General features: G+C 37.7%; 1 protein-coding gene across 1 annotated transcript in view; it reads left to right on the top strand.

Annotated features, from left to right (window-relative positions):
* LOC127841331 (E3 SUMO-protein ligase RanBP2-like) overlaps positions 1-15,008 on the top strand; it is a 76,538-nt gene that overhangs the window by 818 nt on the left and 60,712 nt on the right. Inside the window, 1 exon segment of the mRNA XM_052370060.1 lies at positions 2,042-2,109. Within this exon segment, the coding sequence (XP_052226020.1) occupies positions 2,042-2,109 (68 nt within the window).

Genomic DNA, 15,008 nt, shown 5'->3' with positions numbered 1-15,008 from the left:
GGTTCAAAAGCAGGTTCTCGTTGTTTTGGCAGCACTGATAGTTTTACATGATATGGATGTGCTGGAAACTTGCAAAAATCTGTTATCAAAAGAGGATTTACATAGCAATTAAAGTTGCCAGCCATGTGAGACAAGTTATTTATCAAATAGAGTACTAATTAATATGTTTCACTAATTTCAATATTATATTTGAGTCAAATTGACGTGTAAAAAATTAAGAGGTTCGAAAGATGGTTCGTCCATGATATATTTATGTAAATTACATTAAAATATAGCAATTTTAAGTGTTGAATGGTTGGTGAAAAGATCTTCTAAAATTCCCCTTTTCGCCAAAAACGAGGTGAAATTCCCCCCTCTTAAAGCCCCGGCCCCAATCCCCCAAAGTGTAGCAAGGGCCGAAAGACCCATCTCAAACTTGAGATTCGCTGATGACATTGATCTCATTGACCAGTGGCGACAGCAGTGAACTTCAAGATCTAACCAACAGACAATGATTGAATGAAAGAGCAAGAGCATACTGGATGGAGGTCATTATGATGATGTTGAACTTCAGAAGATCATGGTGAACAGCATGACCAACACCTGTTTAGACATCACCATGAACTGCCAGAGGCTAGAAGAATTGACCAGCTTCAAGTACTTGGGCCAAACCCTGTCCAAGGATGGTTTTCCACCAAGCACAGGCTCTACAAGTCCCTCGCAGTCCCCATTCTACTCTATGGCTGCAAGACCTGGTCGCTTCACGCGCACACAAAATGCAAGATGCAAGAATTTGACCCGTTCCCAATGACCTACGGACCCGTTCCCAAAATGAATCGGACCCGTCCCAATTTCTGGAAAATTTTTTTTTTTTTTTTTTTTTTGTGAGATTCAATTGGGAATTTTTGAGACACATTTGGGGAAAATATATACTTTTTTCATTGGGAATGGAGTTAGATACCAGCCCTGATTTTTAATGAAAAAAACACTAAGCACTTTCATGTACACTTGAATGCCGTAAGAGGGTTGTTTATTGTGTTATTTTCTTTATACTTGATTGTTGATCTAATTTACAATAAAGAGAATTGAATCAGCAGGATTCATAATTCACATCTTGTATTCAGCAACTTAAAAGGGCAAAATAATACAACTAATTACAACACCATCTGTGTTCTGATAGCATGTTGTTGTTTGTGCAAGACTGTGAATAAAAGTTTATGTTGCTTTCCTGTGTCATTTAAAGCTGACAAAAGTTAAACAAAGTCATTAAAATACCATTTTTCAATTTGTACAATTCACAACTTGATTTTTACCAATTGGAAGATTTCGTGACTCGTTTTTTCCCAATTTGATGATTTCACGACGCAAAAAATTCCCAATGGCATGAGTACCGGACCCATTCCCAATTGGGTGAAAAAAATCACTGGCAATTCCTATTGGTCCACAAGAGCCTCTTTTGGCAACTGTCAAATAATGAAAGTTGGCTTGGTTTGGACACAACACCAGGCACAATTTTCTGTGCAAGCCAGTTCTCAAGGGCACGCTAGAGGGAGGTTGGCGTCGAGGCCGTCAGAAGAATAGCTGGATGGATAATGTAAAAGAGTTGATGTCCCTTCCATTAGATGAATAACTCTCAGCAGCATACAACAGACCTGTCTGGAGGAGGAGTTTTGTATTGTCCCTCATACATATCCCCCCTAATGGCCAAACCAGTCAAGGGATTGATGATGATGATCTATAAATTGAGATAAAATGAGTTGTTAATAATATGCATGTAGTTGCTAAGTTTCACTCAAAATGCTGCTTAGAGAAATAATCTGAATATTGTGATTTATTTAAAAAAAAGATTTTTTTTTGGAAGCCTTCAACTGAGAATTTTAGGGCAAGGCCCGTCATTTGAGAAAAATGCATACTTTTTGAGATTGGGGATTGGACCAAAAAATGATTACAAATATGTGAAGCTTAAATTATTGAGAGCGTAGTGCCTATATGTTTACAAAAAACAGCAATATTTATTTACAAGGATAAATGACATGTCAACAAGCGTTTTATACAATTTCAGCGCAATGCCCGAGGATACCAGTTTGCCAAGCTGTACTATGATATTGCTGACTATGAATCTGGCAGAAGGTATGTGTAGGCTTTATGTTTCAAGTCTATCTTGTTAACTTAACGTGGTTTTTATATGTTTAATAGGAACATACATTTTCATAAACATACCTAAGTGTCCCATTCCAACAAAATAATGTTAATCTTTATTCTCGCATGCAAAATGTGTGAGTGTTTTATCTTGCACATACTTTTGATGAAACATTATGCATACATGTATCAGGGTTTAGCCGTGAGGGTGACGTGGGCGATAACTTTGCCCGGAACATAATAACATCGCCCATTACATGAAGGAGAAGTCGACTTTGCCTTCTTTTTTTACATCGCCTTTTTTTTCTTCAACATTTCCATTGCAAAATTCTCTATTTACAAGTGCCATAAAGTCATCAATGATGCTCCTTATGATATCAGTTTCTCATCACAGTAACAAATCGACTGCTGTAAAAGCTATTCCAGTCAACTAGTAAACATGGCCATTCACTCCAAACAATAAAGGCTTAGACCAAAAGATGAAAGCGAGTGTCATTTTGCAGACAGTTTTGATAGTTCTCCTTTCTGCCAGCGCAATTAGGCCAGAGTTTTATTATTTTCTGTTTAACAGGATTTTTTTTGAAAGTTTGAGTAGGAGGGAAAAAAAATAACAAAAAATCAAAAAAGTTTCGTAGGAAAAATAAAAATAAATAAAGCATTATAAAAAAAATATATTTGTTATTTTTGGAAGATACTAAAAACAGTAAAAATAACTACCTGTAAACTTGCCTGGTATTGCCAGACAGTGTCCAGTCAGTATAAAGTGTGAGGGGTCTCAAAAAAGTTTAAAAACATGAAAAGAAGTTAAATGTTGAAGCAAACTTTTGAGTACACACAAACTGTTGAAAAAGCAGATGGTGTCGATCACAACAGCATACCATGAGCATTCCTGCTCAGGTGAGCTAATAGTAAGAACAATTACAGCTAATTAACAGTTTTACAGGGGTCGGCCTAGGGTCAAATTTTAGGGAGAAGTGATTTCTGTCTTGACGGGCATTTTTAGGGAGAAGTTAGGAGAAATAAAGAGAAGTCTTGTTTTTTATGTTTTATCTTGTAATTATTTGCATTAGTGTTTACCCTTTTAAATTACTGAATACAAGATGTGCATTATGAATCATGCTTATTCAATTCTCTTTATAGTTAATGAAATCAACAATCAAGTATAAAGAAAACAACACACTAAACAACCCTCTTACGGCATTCAAGTGTGCATGAAAGTGCTTTATATAAATCAGAGCTCTAGATAAGGATTTGTGAAATTAGTACCGGTACTTCCACTGACAGAAAGAAAAGGAGTAACCCTGAAAATCAATTAGTACCTGTACTACCATATCCAAAAATACAGGTAGTACTGTACTACCTGTGTTCTTGGATATTGAAGGGTGTATAACTGACTTTTCAGAAACATATGCAACAATTATAATAAACATATTTAGCTTCTTTAATTATGACGCAAATACAAAACACATTAAAACTCATAACTAAATACTATTTCTTCATTTTTATTGACAAAAACACAAGCCAACACGTAAACTAAGTAATAGAACACTAATGCCACTGTCAGAAAAGCTTAAGCAAACACTTCAACTGTAATACAGTCAATCTGATATTAACATGTTTTAGCCCTTTTCCTTGGTTTATATGCTTCACGAAGTCTTTTCTTTCTCCTTTTCTTGTCACGTAACCATTTTTTCACTGCTGGCACTGGATCAAACTGCTGCAGCTGTTGTCCAAGCATACTTATTTTAAGAAGAACATCAAGTTTATCTGTACTTAAAGAAGCTCTGTATTTAACCTTAAGTCTATTCTGGGCACTAAAAGTACGTTCACATTCTACGCTAGACACTGCCATAACAAGAGCAATAGATGCTAAAATAGCAAAATTTGGCATTAACATTCTATAATGGAGGATAATTTTCTTACAAAGTTTCTGTGTACTATAAGACCTATATGCCCCTTCAATCATTCCTTCCAGTCTGGGCCACTCACTTTTAAGTTTTTCAGGATTGGGAGGAGGGATGCCACCAATGAAATTAAATTGTCCAATATCGGGGCGACAATGTCATTTTCTGAGCAAACACATTGGATTTCATGATGGTTAGACGACCTCATGTAGCCTTATAGTGTTTTTTTTAAACAGAAAGCGGCTTAGCTGGCCTCGCTGGCCTCCCCTTGCGCATAGCCATATTGTTTTTGACGGGTTTACGAGTATTGAAAATGACGCGACGGAATAGACATACATATCAAAGTCCAGTCTCAAACTTTTCGGTAATTTTAATTAACGAAAAGCGCCGTTAGGTTACAGACCAACCAATCTCGCCGCGCTGACGCGGACGTATCGATACGGCCAGATGTTTTTCGTAAATGCGTAAAAGGGATATTGAAGTCGTAATTGTACGGCCAGTTTATAAAAATAAATGCGTAAACCTTCATTAAAAAGCCGTATTTACGGCTGTACGGCCCTTATCTAGAGCTCTGTATAAATTGTATTTACATACACTAACCACCCCACAATAAAAAAAAAAGTATTTTTTTGGGGGGGGGGGGTATTTTGATATTATACATAAATATTTAATATTTATTTTGTCTTCTAAATAAAACATTATAATTACCCTATACTCAAATTCCAGTAGAAACAACAATAAAAACATTTACATACACAAGTCTTTGACAATCACAACAGTGTTACCAAATGACGTCAATTAAGCCAATCCCTCAAAAAGCAAGCTGTCAATGCTGTCGGTAGGCATCAAAGGTCTTTGATATTGGGGCCGATTTCTAGGAGTTAAAACTGTAAACTTGTAACACCTCAGCAGGTGGCAAATGGCCCAAAGGCATTGATCAATACTACGTTACCCGCAGCATGCAGTACTGTCAGATACAGCATTAATACATTAGCTCCATAAAGGATGCAATGTGTGAAAACTATCGGAGATTTAACTTTATTGGATTATTTGTATTCATTTTTATCGGGTGTGAGGAAATGAATTGTGTTTGACGGAATTTAAATGGGAGGTTGCTTTACATGTATTTGTTTATGGATTTTCTTGAAAATTAGGGCGAAATGAATTTCATCCGATAAACACAAAACATGATGTAACACCAACCTATTTTTTGGATGTGTACTATATTCGGACATACTTTTTCGCCGATAAATTTTTTAGACTTCGGGTGTTTTCAAAGTTATTTGTTTTGTAAAAACAGCATTGTTTTGTAAAACAGCCAAGGCTAAAATACACTATTAACTTTTTTTAGAAGAATACTTTTTGTTGGGTGCGGAGGAAAAAATAAAAATAAAATTATTTTTTTCCATTTTATTTTTATTTCACTTTTTGGAAAATTGGATACGGCGCTCCCGTTAAACAGAAAATCAAAAAACTCTGGCCTTAGTACACCGCCTTGAAGGCTGAGTTAAGCGGTACATTAACAATTAAAGGGGCCTTTTCACAGATTTTGGCATTTTTTAACTTATTCATTAAATGCTTTATATCGATAAATGTAAACATTGGATCGTAAAAGCTCCAGTAAAAAATCAAGAATAAAATTAAAAAAAGGAAAAGAACATTGCCCTGACCAGGTTTCGAACCAGTGACCCCTGGAGTCCTGCCAGAGTCCTGAAGTAAAAACGCTTTAGCCTACTGAGCTATTCCGCCGAGTACATAACCGTGAAGTATTTTATACGTTATATAAGCAATCTTCGTAGTTTCACAAAATTTAACGACAAAAACAGAACTCTCCAAATTATTCAATCGTTTCGCGTTGCAACGCTTTATAATTTTTAGGTTTTAAAATCGTCAAAAGATGCATATAATGGCTATATTAGACCATGGTAAATGTTCAGTATTACTGTTTCCTCACAAATATCATAAATAAAACGAAAATTTGCGAATCTGAAACAACTTTTTTCAATTTTGTCAATTTACCAAAGCGTGAAAAGATCCCTTTAAAATAACAGTAGTAAAAAGAGATTTTTAATTGGACACAAGCTCTACAATATGTAATAATCATGTACATTATAATGTAAATAGAGTTTCGGATTGTCATGACAATATTAAAGTACTGTTCATTTATATGATGCACATAGAAATCACTGGTTTTATTTGTATGGATTGATTTATGTACTTAATATGTAAGGATTTATTGAATTTTAAAATATTATTTGTCATTGATGATGATCAGGGGTTTTTTACTACTGTCAGCGTCTCCGGAAAACGGAGGCATTCCCAAAGCAAACAGCGCCATTCCCAATCAAATCTAGGGGACATTTTTCCCAATTAAAATAAAGAAGTTTTCTTTCAAAATCATAAAAAACGTTTACAAACACTAATGACAATTAGAGTTACTTCCCTTTATCCATTACTGTATAAAGCATGCGTTTAACGACTCAGATGTAAGCACATTTAACTTGCGGATTCTTGTACCAACATTTACAGCGATAAAGTGCGAACTGTTCCGCATTTCTTTGCAAGAATTAATAGGAACCGCAAACTACACGTTCTAATCAAACTTTGTAGATGCTTATTTCTATTTTAACGTGTTTTCGCGATCACCGCAAATTAGCAAGTATTGCAATAAAAAAATACGTAATCAAACTCATAATTTTTTATTTAAAGCTTAAAGAAATGCTAAAAAATGAGCTTAGTTGTATGTATAGTTTTTCCATTGTAGTTTTTATACGCCCGTCTATGACGGGACGTATTATGGTATACCCCGCGTCCGTCTGTCCGTCCGTCTGTCCGTCCGTCCGTCCGTCCGTCCGTCTGTTAATGTCGTACGCTACGTCAAATATCCTTTGACAGATTTTCTTCAAATTTTAACACAATCTTAATATTGATAAACCCTGATCCCCTTTCGTTTTTGACGGAATTCTGAATTGTCGTTCCAGAGTTATGGGACTTTGTTCGTCAAAATTTCGTGATTTCATTGAATGTCCTACTGTAGCTCAAATATCCTTCGATGGATTTTTTTCAAATTTCAACACAATCTTAATATTGATAAACCCTGATCCCCTTTCGTTTTTGACGGAATTCTGAATTGTCGTTCCAGAGTTATGGGACTTTGTTCGTCAAAATTTCGTGATTTCATTGAATGTCCTACTGTAGCTATATAAAAATGTTAAAGTTGTTATAACTTTGGTATGCTTGGACCTAGAGTCTTGAAACTTGACATGAAGGTTGGCCAGAACTAGTAAGTAACCACTGGACATTTCAAGGTCATTCATTTGAAGGTCAAGGTCACTGTGACCTTGAATGTAAAAATGTTAAAGTTGTTATAACTTTGGTATGCTTGGACCTAGAGTCTTGAAACTTGACATGAAGGTTGGCCAGAACTAGTAAGTAACCCCTGGACATTTCAAGGTCATTCATTTGAAGGTCAAGGTCACTGTGACCTTGAATGTAAAAATGTTAAAGTTCTTATTTCATGTTATAACTTTGGTATGCTTGTACCTAGAGTCTTCAAACTTGAAATAAAGATTGGCCAGTACTAGAAGATGACCACTGGTCATTTCAATGTCATTCATTTGAAGGTCAAGGTCACTGTGACCTTAAATGTTAAAATGTTAAAATTGTTATAACTTTGGTATGCTTGGACATAGAGTCTTCAAACTTGACATGAAGGTTTGCAAGCACACTTAGATGACCACTGGTCATTTCAAGGTCATTCATTCTAAGGTCAAGGTCACTGTGACCTTAAATGTTATTGTTGTTCATGTATCCTACCGTAGCTCAAATATCCCCCGATGGATTTTTTATACGCCCGTCTATGACGGGACGTATTATGGTATACCCCGCGTCCGTCTGTCCGTCCGTCCGTCCGTCCGTCTGTTAATGTCGTACGCTACGTCAAATATCCTTTGACAGATTTTCTTCAAATTTTAACACAATCTTAATATTGATAAACCCTGATCCCCTTTCGTTTTTGACGGAATTCTGAATTGTCGTTCCAGAGTTATGGGACTTTGTTCGTCAAAATTTCGTGATTTCATTGAATGTCCTACTGTAGCTCAAATATCCTTCGATGGATTTTTTTCAAATTTCAACACAATCTTAATATTGATAAACCCTGATCCCCTTTCGTTTTTGACGGAATTCTGAATTGTCGTTCCAGAGTTATGGGACTTTGTTCGTCAAAATTTCGTGATTTCCATGCTCATGTACTTATAAAATAAACCATGTATTCAAATACAAATAAACTGAAGTAAAAAAATGATTCAAAGGGTTATTTATTACCTTACTACTTCATTGGCGAACGACGGGCGTATCATGCGCTCATGGCGCAGCTTTTATTGGTCTATAAAATGAAATGGCAAAGGCTAAGTTAAACCGATAAAGCAGCAAAATTTTCTGTTGCTGTGACTTGTGACTTATTGTTTGTTTACTTAGAATTAGTGTAATTTACTGCTGGTGTCCATGTGTTATGTTTTAATCACTATTGTTTAAAAAATGGATAAAGTTTCATATACTCATCCCAATTTTACATTGATTTTAGTTGAACAAAGACAATGTTACTAATAACTTAAACTGACTAACATGAATTTATACCTTAATATAAATGAAAACCAAAGTTTCCCAAACAAGCTGTTTCATCGACGTGAAAATTCCCAAAATTGGTAATTTTGTTGATAAAAAATTCCCAATTAGGCCAGACTCCTTTTCCCAAATTAGGCAGAAATACCCCTGATGATAGGCTTGGTGTAATGAGGGGTGTAAAACAAGTGAAGATTTTATTAAATGCTGAACAGAAACCACTTTTCCTTTTAATGTCATAAATACTGACCTGCTATCTCATGCTTCTCCTTTCCAAGGGGAATTAACTCACCGGAATTTCAACTGGGAATCCGCCACCCCAATACCGCAATACAGGCCAGGTTAAACATAGTGAAATGCAACCTAGCCAAAAATCTGTAACCAACCTTCAATATTCTTTCCGGATCGACCAGGTGTATATGTGTCTTTTACGGCTCTGAATTGAAAATTGTTTTTCGATTTATTTCACTTGGTTGGTAGGGGTTTTGAATAGATAAATTGTGTTATTTATCTTTTTATTTCTCATTCGGATTAATTTGTGTGGATTTAATGGATTTTGTTTCATTTGTAAAAGGTAAGCCATGCTTGTTTTTATCGAACAATGGTTTATTTTTACCATGCTGGGTGTTTTCACGCGCAAACGACCATGTGCAAAACGTGCTCTTCTAATACATTGCTAGAACGTGCAAAGCATGTCCTTCTAATGTGTTACGAGATCGTGCAAAGCGTGTTCTTCTATTGACAGATTGTATATCATTTGCCATTGTGTGCAATAATGATTTTAACGTTCCGTATGACAATCTAATTGATCGTCATTTTATTTTTCATCTGTTTTGAATTAAACTTTTGTTTAATTTATGATCTACAGCAGGATTATTATAATTTTCATTATGGTCAAATAATGATTGTATGTGCCGTATGATAATCTGGTCTGTGACCAGTTTATGGTTGAATATGTTTTGCTCTTGTTTTTCATCTATTCGACTACATAATGGTCGCAGAAACAAGAGTGGATAAATACCCGGTGACTTCGCAGACCATGGATGACAAGTTGCAGCATCAGTCACCGGGTATCGGGGGCTATGGCAACCGTACTATGCTAAGTCCTTTAGACAGTCGGTCAACATCAGACCATATGGCGACACCCGTCAGCCGGTCTTTGCCCGATGGCATTGGTTAAGGACATCGACCAATGCCAGACCATTTGGCATCCGCCATATGGTCATTATCTGGTGACAACACTGGTCATGATATGATCGGTACGTCACCGGGGACGTTGATCACGGACCTTTGGCTGTGCATTAATCGACGTCTGACCGGCCGGTCCGGTCACCGGTCCCTACCGGTCATGATATGACCAGCCGGTCACCAGTCCGGTCATGATATGACCGCCGGTCACCGGTCCGGTCACCGGTCATGTCCTGGTCCGGTCATGTCACCGGTCCGGTCATTGATCACCGTTCATGTCACCGGTCCAGTCACCAGTCAACAGCCGGTCTGGTCACCGGTCATGTCACCGGTCCGGTCATTGATCACCGGTCCAGTCACCGGTCATGTCAACGTTCCGGTCATTGATGACCGGTCCGGTCAACAGTCATCAGTTAGGCCTGACACGGATAACACCACTCACTGGTCAAGAAGAAGAACTCGGTCTTCATAATTGGATACCATATACTTGCGCTTATAAGACGCCCTCGCTTATAAGACGCACCCCGACTTCGGACTTTATAATGAGTGGATTTGAGACTGACCCGCATGTAAGACGCGGTCAAATTTTGCCGTTTTCATCGGCCGAAAAAATGGCCGAAAATGGCAGAATGTTAAGGAAAATCATCAATTAGTTACACATTAAAAAAAATTCAAACTCGCGCTGCATACAATTAGTAATTCACGCAAGTCTGAAAAATAAAACAATCAAACAACAAAGTAAATAATATTTGTTTATTTCATGATATATTAGTGGGTTTTAATTTATTTTCAAGTAATATTCATGCACTAAAAATAATTATCAAATTAACAAAATTTCTAACAATTGCGTATTTTAATCATTTGCCCTAACAATTGCAAACAATTGCAAACATATTATTACATTCGTAATATCAATGAACAAGCAAAATTGATCGTTTCAGTCATCTTAATTGTATTGTATGACAGGTATTGAAAACTAATAGGCAGATAATTTGAAAGTGTTTAGTTTTATTACCTAGATTATGCAAATTTTACGCCCATTGTCTATCAACAATAGGTAACGCCTACTTTCATAAAATTAGCCAATCGCGTGATAGAGTGAAAGACTGCAAAGCGCAGATCAAAATCACGTGTCAAGAAGAAAGCCATATGTGGATAATTGCATGCGGTCGCTCTTTGCTCCCGTCGTTGTTGGCCCCTAATAAATAAGGTGTCATCATCATTAGGGGGCAATTGACAGTTGCAAACTGATAACTTATTTGAGAGGATAGCCTAATTGCCAATTATGTCTTAATTGACAATTAACGACTTGGAACAAAGACGATCAGGTGATACAAACTTGTCAAGTAGTATTGTAATCGGCAGCGTGTTTATTTAACAATTGACAGTTTCAAACTGAGAATTGATTTTGCTGTTGTTTTAAGCATGTTGGCATCGTGTCGCCGCTTACACATGTATACTATAATGGCCAATTTATATGACATTTAACGACATCGCCCGCAGACAATCAGGTGATATAAACTTTTCAAGAATAATCACGGACAATATAACGTCTTACGCCCCAAAATTCAATTTAAAAATAATAGACAACAACATCAGTAACAATACATATTATTACAAATAAATCGGTAACTGAACATAGCGTTCTGATACACGGTACGGGCCAATACAGACTTTAGAGAAAATGCAAATGGCTGCCGCGATGATTCAAAACAACTGACAAGTGTCCAATTGATTGGCGAATGCAGGCGGGCTGGCTGGCTGGCTGGCTGGCTGGCGGGCTGGCTGGCGGGGTGGCGGGCGGGCGGAACAAGCTTGTCCGGGCCATAACTTTGTCGTTCATTGTGAGATTTTAAAATCATTTGGCACATTTGTTAACCATCATTAGACGGTGTGTCGCGTGAAAAAATTACGTCAATATCTCCAAGGTCAAGGTCACACTTTGAGTTCAAAGGTAAAAAATAGCCATAAATGAGCTTGTCTGGGCTATAACTATGTCATTCATTATGAGATTTAAAAATCATTTGGCACATTTGTTCACCATCATGGGACGGTGTGTCGCACGAAAGAATCACGTCAATATCTCCAATGTCAAGGTCGCCACGACTAAAAATAGATTTATTTTAAAACAAACATACAAAGGGGGTTAATTTTGTTTGTTCATTTCAAAAGTTCAGTTTGAGTTGTCTCCCTTTATCAGATTTTTTTTCACAATGAAAACCTGGTTTTGTGACAATTTTGTCCCTTGTTTTGTTTATTTTCACCAGTATCTCGCTTATAAGACGCGACCCCAACTGTAACTTATTAATTTGAGTCTTAAAAATGCGTCTTACAAGCGAAAGTATACGGTATTCTTTTTCCTCCTATTCGTCGTTCAATGCATCGTCTTCATCAAGGAGTAGACATCGAACACGCTCTTCTTCGTCGAGCAGTTCTCATCGTCGCGGCTTTCGTAAGCGATCACATCGTCACTCATGGAGACAGTATTTTAGAAGATCTCGGTCTCATCGCCGCTGATCCACATCTCAATAGCGTAGCCGATCCAGATCTCGACAGTGCAGGAAACGAGGACGTCGTCAACCTTCATGTAGACATCATCGGACTTCATTGAGCACAACAGGATAGTTATCGAACATACCTCTCCTTCATTAAGCAGTTCTCTGCGTTGATACGCTCGTAAGCGATCACATCAACGCTCACGGAGACAATATTGTAGGAGACAATATTTCCAGCGTAGCCGAACAATATTTTGGCATCGCAGTTATATGGGATGTCGCCACTTCTCACGTAGGCGTTAATGAACCTACTGGTCATATCGACGTTCTCCATTTTATTCCTTTAGGAATATCATGGCATCCACACATGTTGCAGTCACCGAGCCGTATTTGTATACGAACACTACTTCGTTTAACTTTCAGGCTTCGGGATTAGGTGTTCATTTCTCCACTATGACTACAAGGACACTTTATGCCCATTAATACTGATAATCTACCGTTGTTTTCCGGTTAACATTATCAGATGACTGCGTGGATGGTCATTCTTCTGCACCAGATATTTCCATTCTGACGCAGTTATATTATACCGGTCCGGTCCGATCACCAGACATCGGTCACCATTCATCGGTCATATCACTGGTCACCGGTCAGAATAAGTAGTCGTTCATCATCATCGGACTATTCTTCCTCCTCTTCTTCGTCATCGAATGAATCTTCGTTGTCTGCTTTAGTGATGTCTCATCGCCATCGGATTGGATTTTTGGCACGATCTTATTTTCCGAGCAGTGCTTGACATTGATATCAGACCCTATGGATTCCACCATTTTTCGGTCTTTAACTGGTAATGTCACCGGTCATATTCAGGGGTGTCAATTTTCCGGATTATTTCGAAAATCCGGATTTGAGCCGTCCAGGGTTGATTTTGAGGTGAATGTAAATCCGATGAGTTTGTTTAAGGCGGGTGGGGGTAGGGACAAAATTCTTTTAGTGCGGGATCATTTCAGAACGAATATTGTTATAGCATCGTCGGCATTCCGGACATTTGCGCTTGGTACCGATTTTATTCATTGATTTCTGATTGGTAAGCGGCTGGCACTGACATGAGCAGGCACTGGCAAAGTAAAGCACTGCAATATCATATTTTAAAACAATATGTTAATCAAATTATATATTGACTGCGTATTTGCTAGGTTACTGGTTACTGGTTTTCATTTTCTGCAGTCAAACGATATGCATATTTTATTTCATTTGCAAATGATGTATCGCGACATGTTTTCGGACAGTCGTTTTCGGATACGCTGGTTTGTTAATTACATTTCGAAGTTCTTAATATCATTTGTTTAGAATGACAAATACACCTGCGGTGTTACGGATGGTTTGGTTAATAATATTTCGCATTGTACTCACCAGAAATTGCACCTAGAAAGACTATAAAAAAAAGAACAATAAGCTAGGGCTCGGGGGGTTGGGCCCTCTCTTCCCTTATCCTACGGCTTAATTTTCCGGATTTCAAATTTGGGCCAATTGACACCCCTGCATATTATGACTGGTCCGTTCACCTGGCTATAATTACCGGTCATTGACCGGTCTGGTTCGGTCACCAGGTACCAATCACCGGTATTCCACTGTGTTTTCATCGGTCAATTTTATAGTATCACGGGTATCGTCTACATTACCTAGTTGTATGCCCCTGACTATGATTGTATTGAATACTATATTTTATGAATTCAACAATCTACATGACATTTTGTGTTTTTCAATACTGATGTTCTACTGACGACAGTTGGTTACCAAATCAGCTCCGCTGACTTGGTCTATGGTTGATTTTCCTGACCAGCTATCCATTGTGGTGCTGGTTATGACCTACTAATACTAAAAGATTATGAAATACCTATATCTGTTATTTCTACTTCTATCTCAACCGGCTACATGCAGACTATTCGTCTTGCAGATGGATCGGCTGAAGCGGGCTCGGGAGTCTAGCATTGAGGTCGAAGATTACTATTTGACCTCTATTAATTTATGTTCGAGACCCAAAGGATGAATTGTTTTAACCACCTTTACCTGTCTGCTACAGACTTTGCAGTCAGTGTCACGGAACAGTTGGGACACATAAGTGACGCTAGCAGGACTAGCAAGACGACTATTCGTATCGACTTCTGCTTTTCTATTGCTCCTACGACAGTGCATATTTTCAAGCTACTGGAATCAACAAGAGTTCTGATACATAGGATTGCCTATCAGATTGACCGCATGGCGGCTTCAGTCTTGTAGATGGCTTGGGAGCTATTGAACTCAGATCTTAGATGCTAGGATCTGGAGGGACCTCATCTTAAAGTTCTTTTTCTATTACACTTCTGGCCATAACAGGCCGTCTTCCTATAACTGGTCGTATTCCTTTCTGAATTCGTCACGGTTAGAAGTCTTGAAGTAAATGGATAAATCAAGTCACAATTGAAGACTTCCAAACATTCTATAGCAAGGGTGGACCCCCTTTAGGTTACTCCTAGGGTTTTCACCTTTTTCTGCCATCACACCTCCGATTCCGGAGGTACCACTGTCAATCATATTTCCGTACTTGGCAAAGCGATGACTTCACGACCTGTATTCTCCAGGATTTTAAAGGCGCCTTTTATTGGTTCAACAAGAGGCTATATACTGTAGATAGGTCATAAACTTG

The sequence above is a fragment of the Dreissena polymorpha genome, chromosome 8, assembly GCF_020536995.1.
Source record: "Dreissena polymorpha isolate Duluth1 chromosome 8, UMN_Dpol_1.0, whole genome shotgun sequence".
Classification (NCBI taxonomy): Eukaryota; Metazoa; Mollusca; class Bivalvia; order Myida; family Dreissenidae; genus Dreissena; species Dreissena polymorpha.
This window is presented reverse-complemented; position numbering and strand designations above follow the sequence as displayed.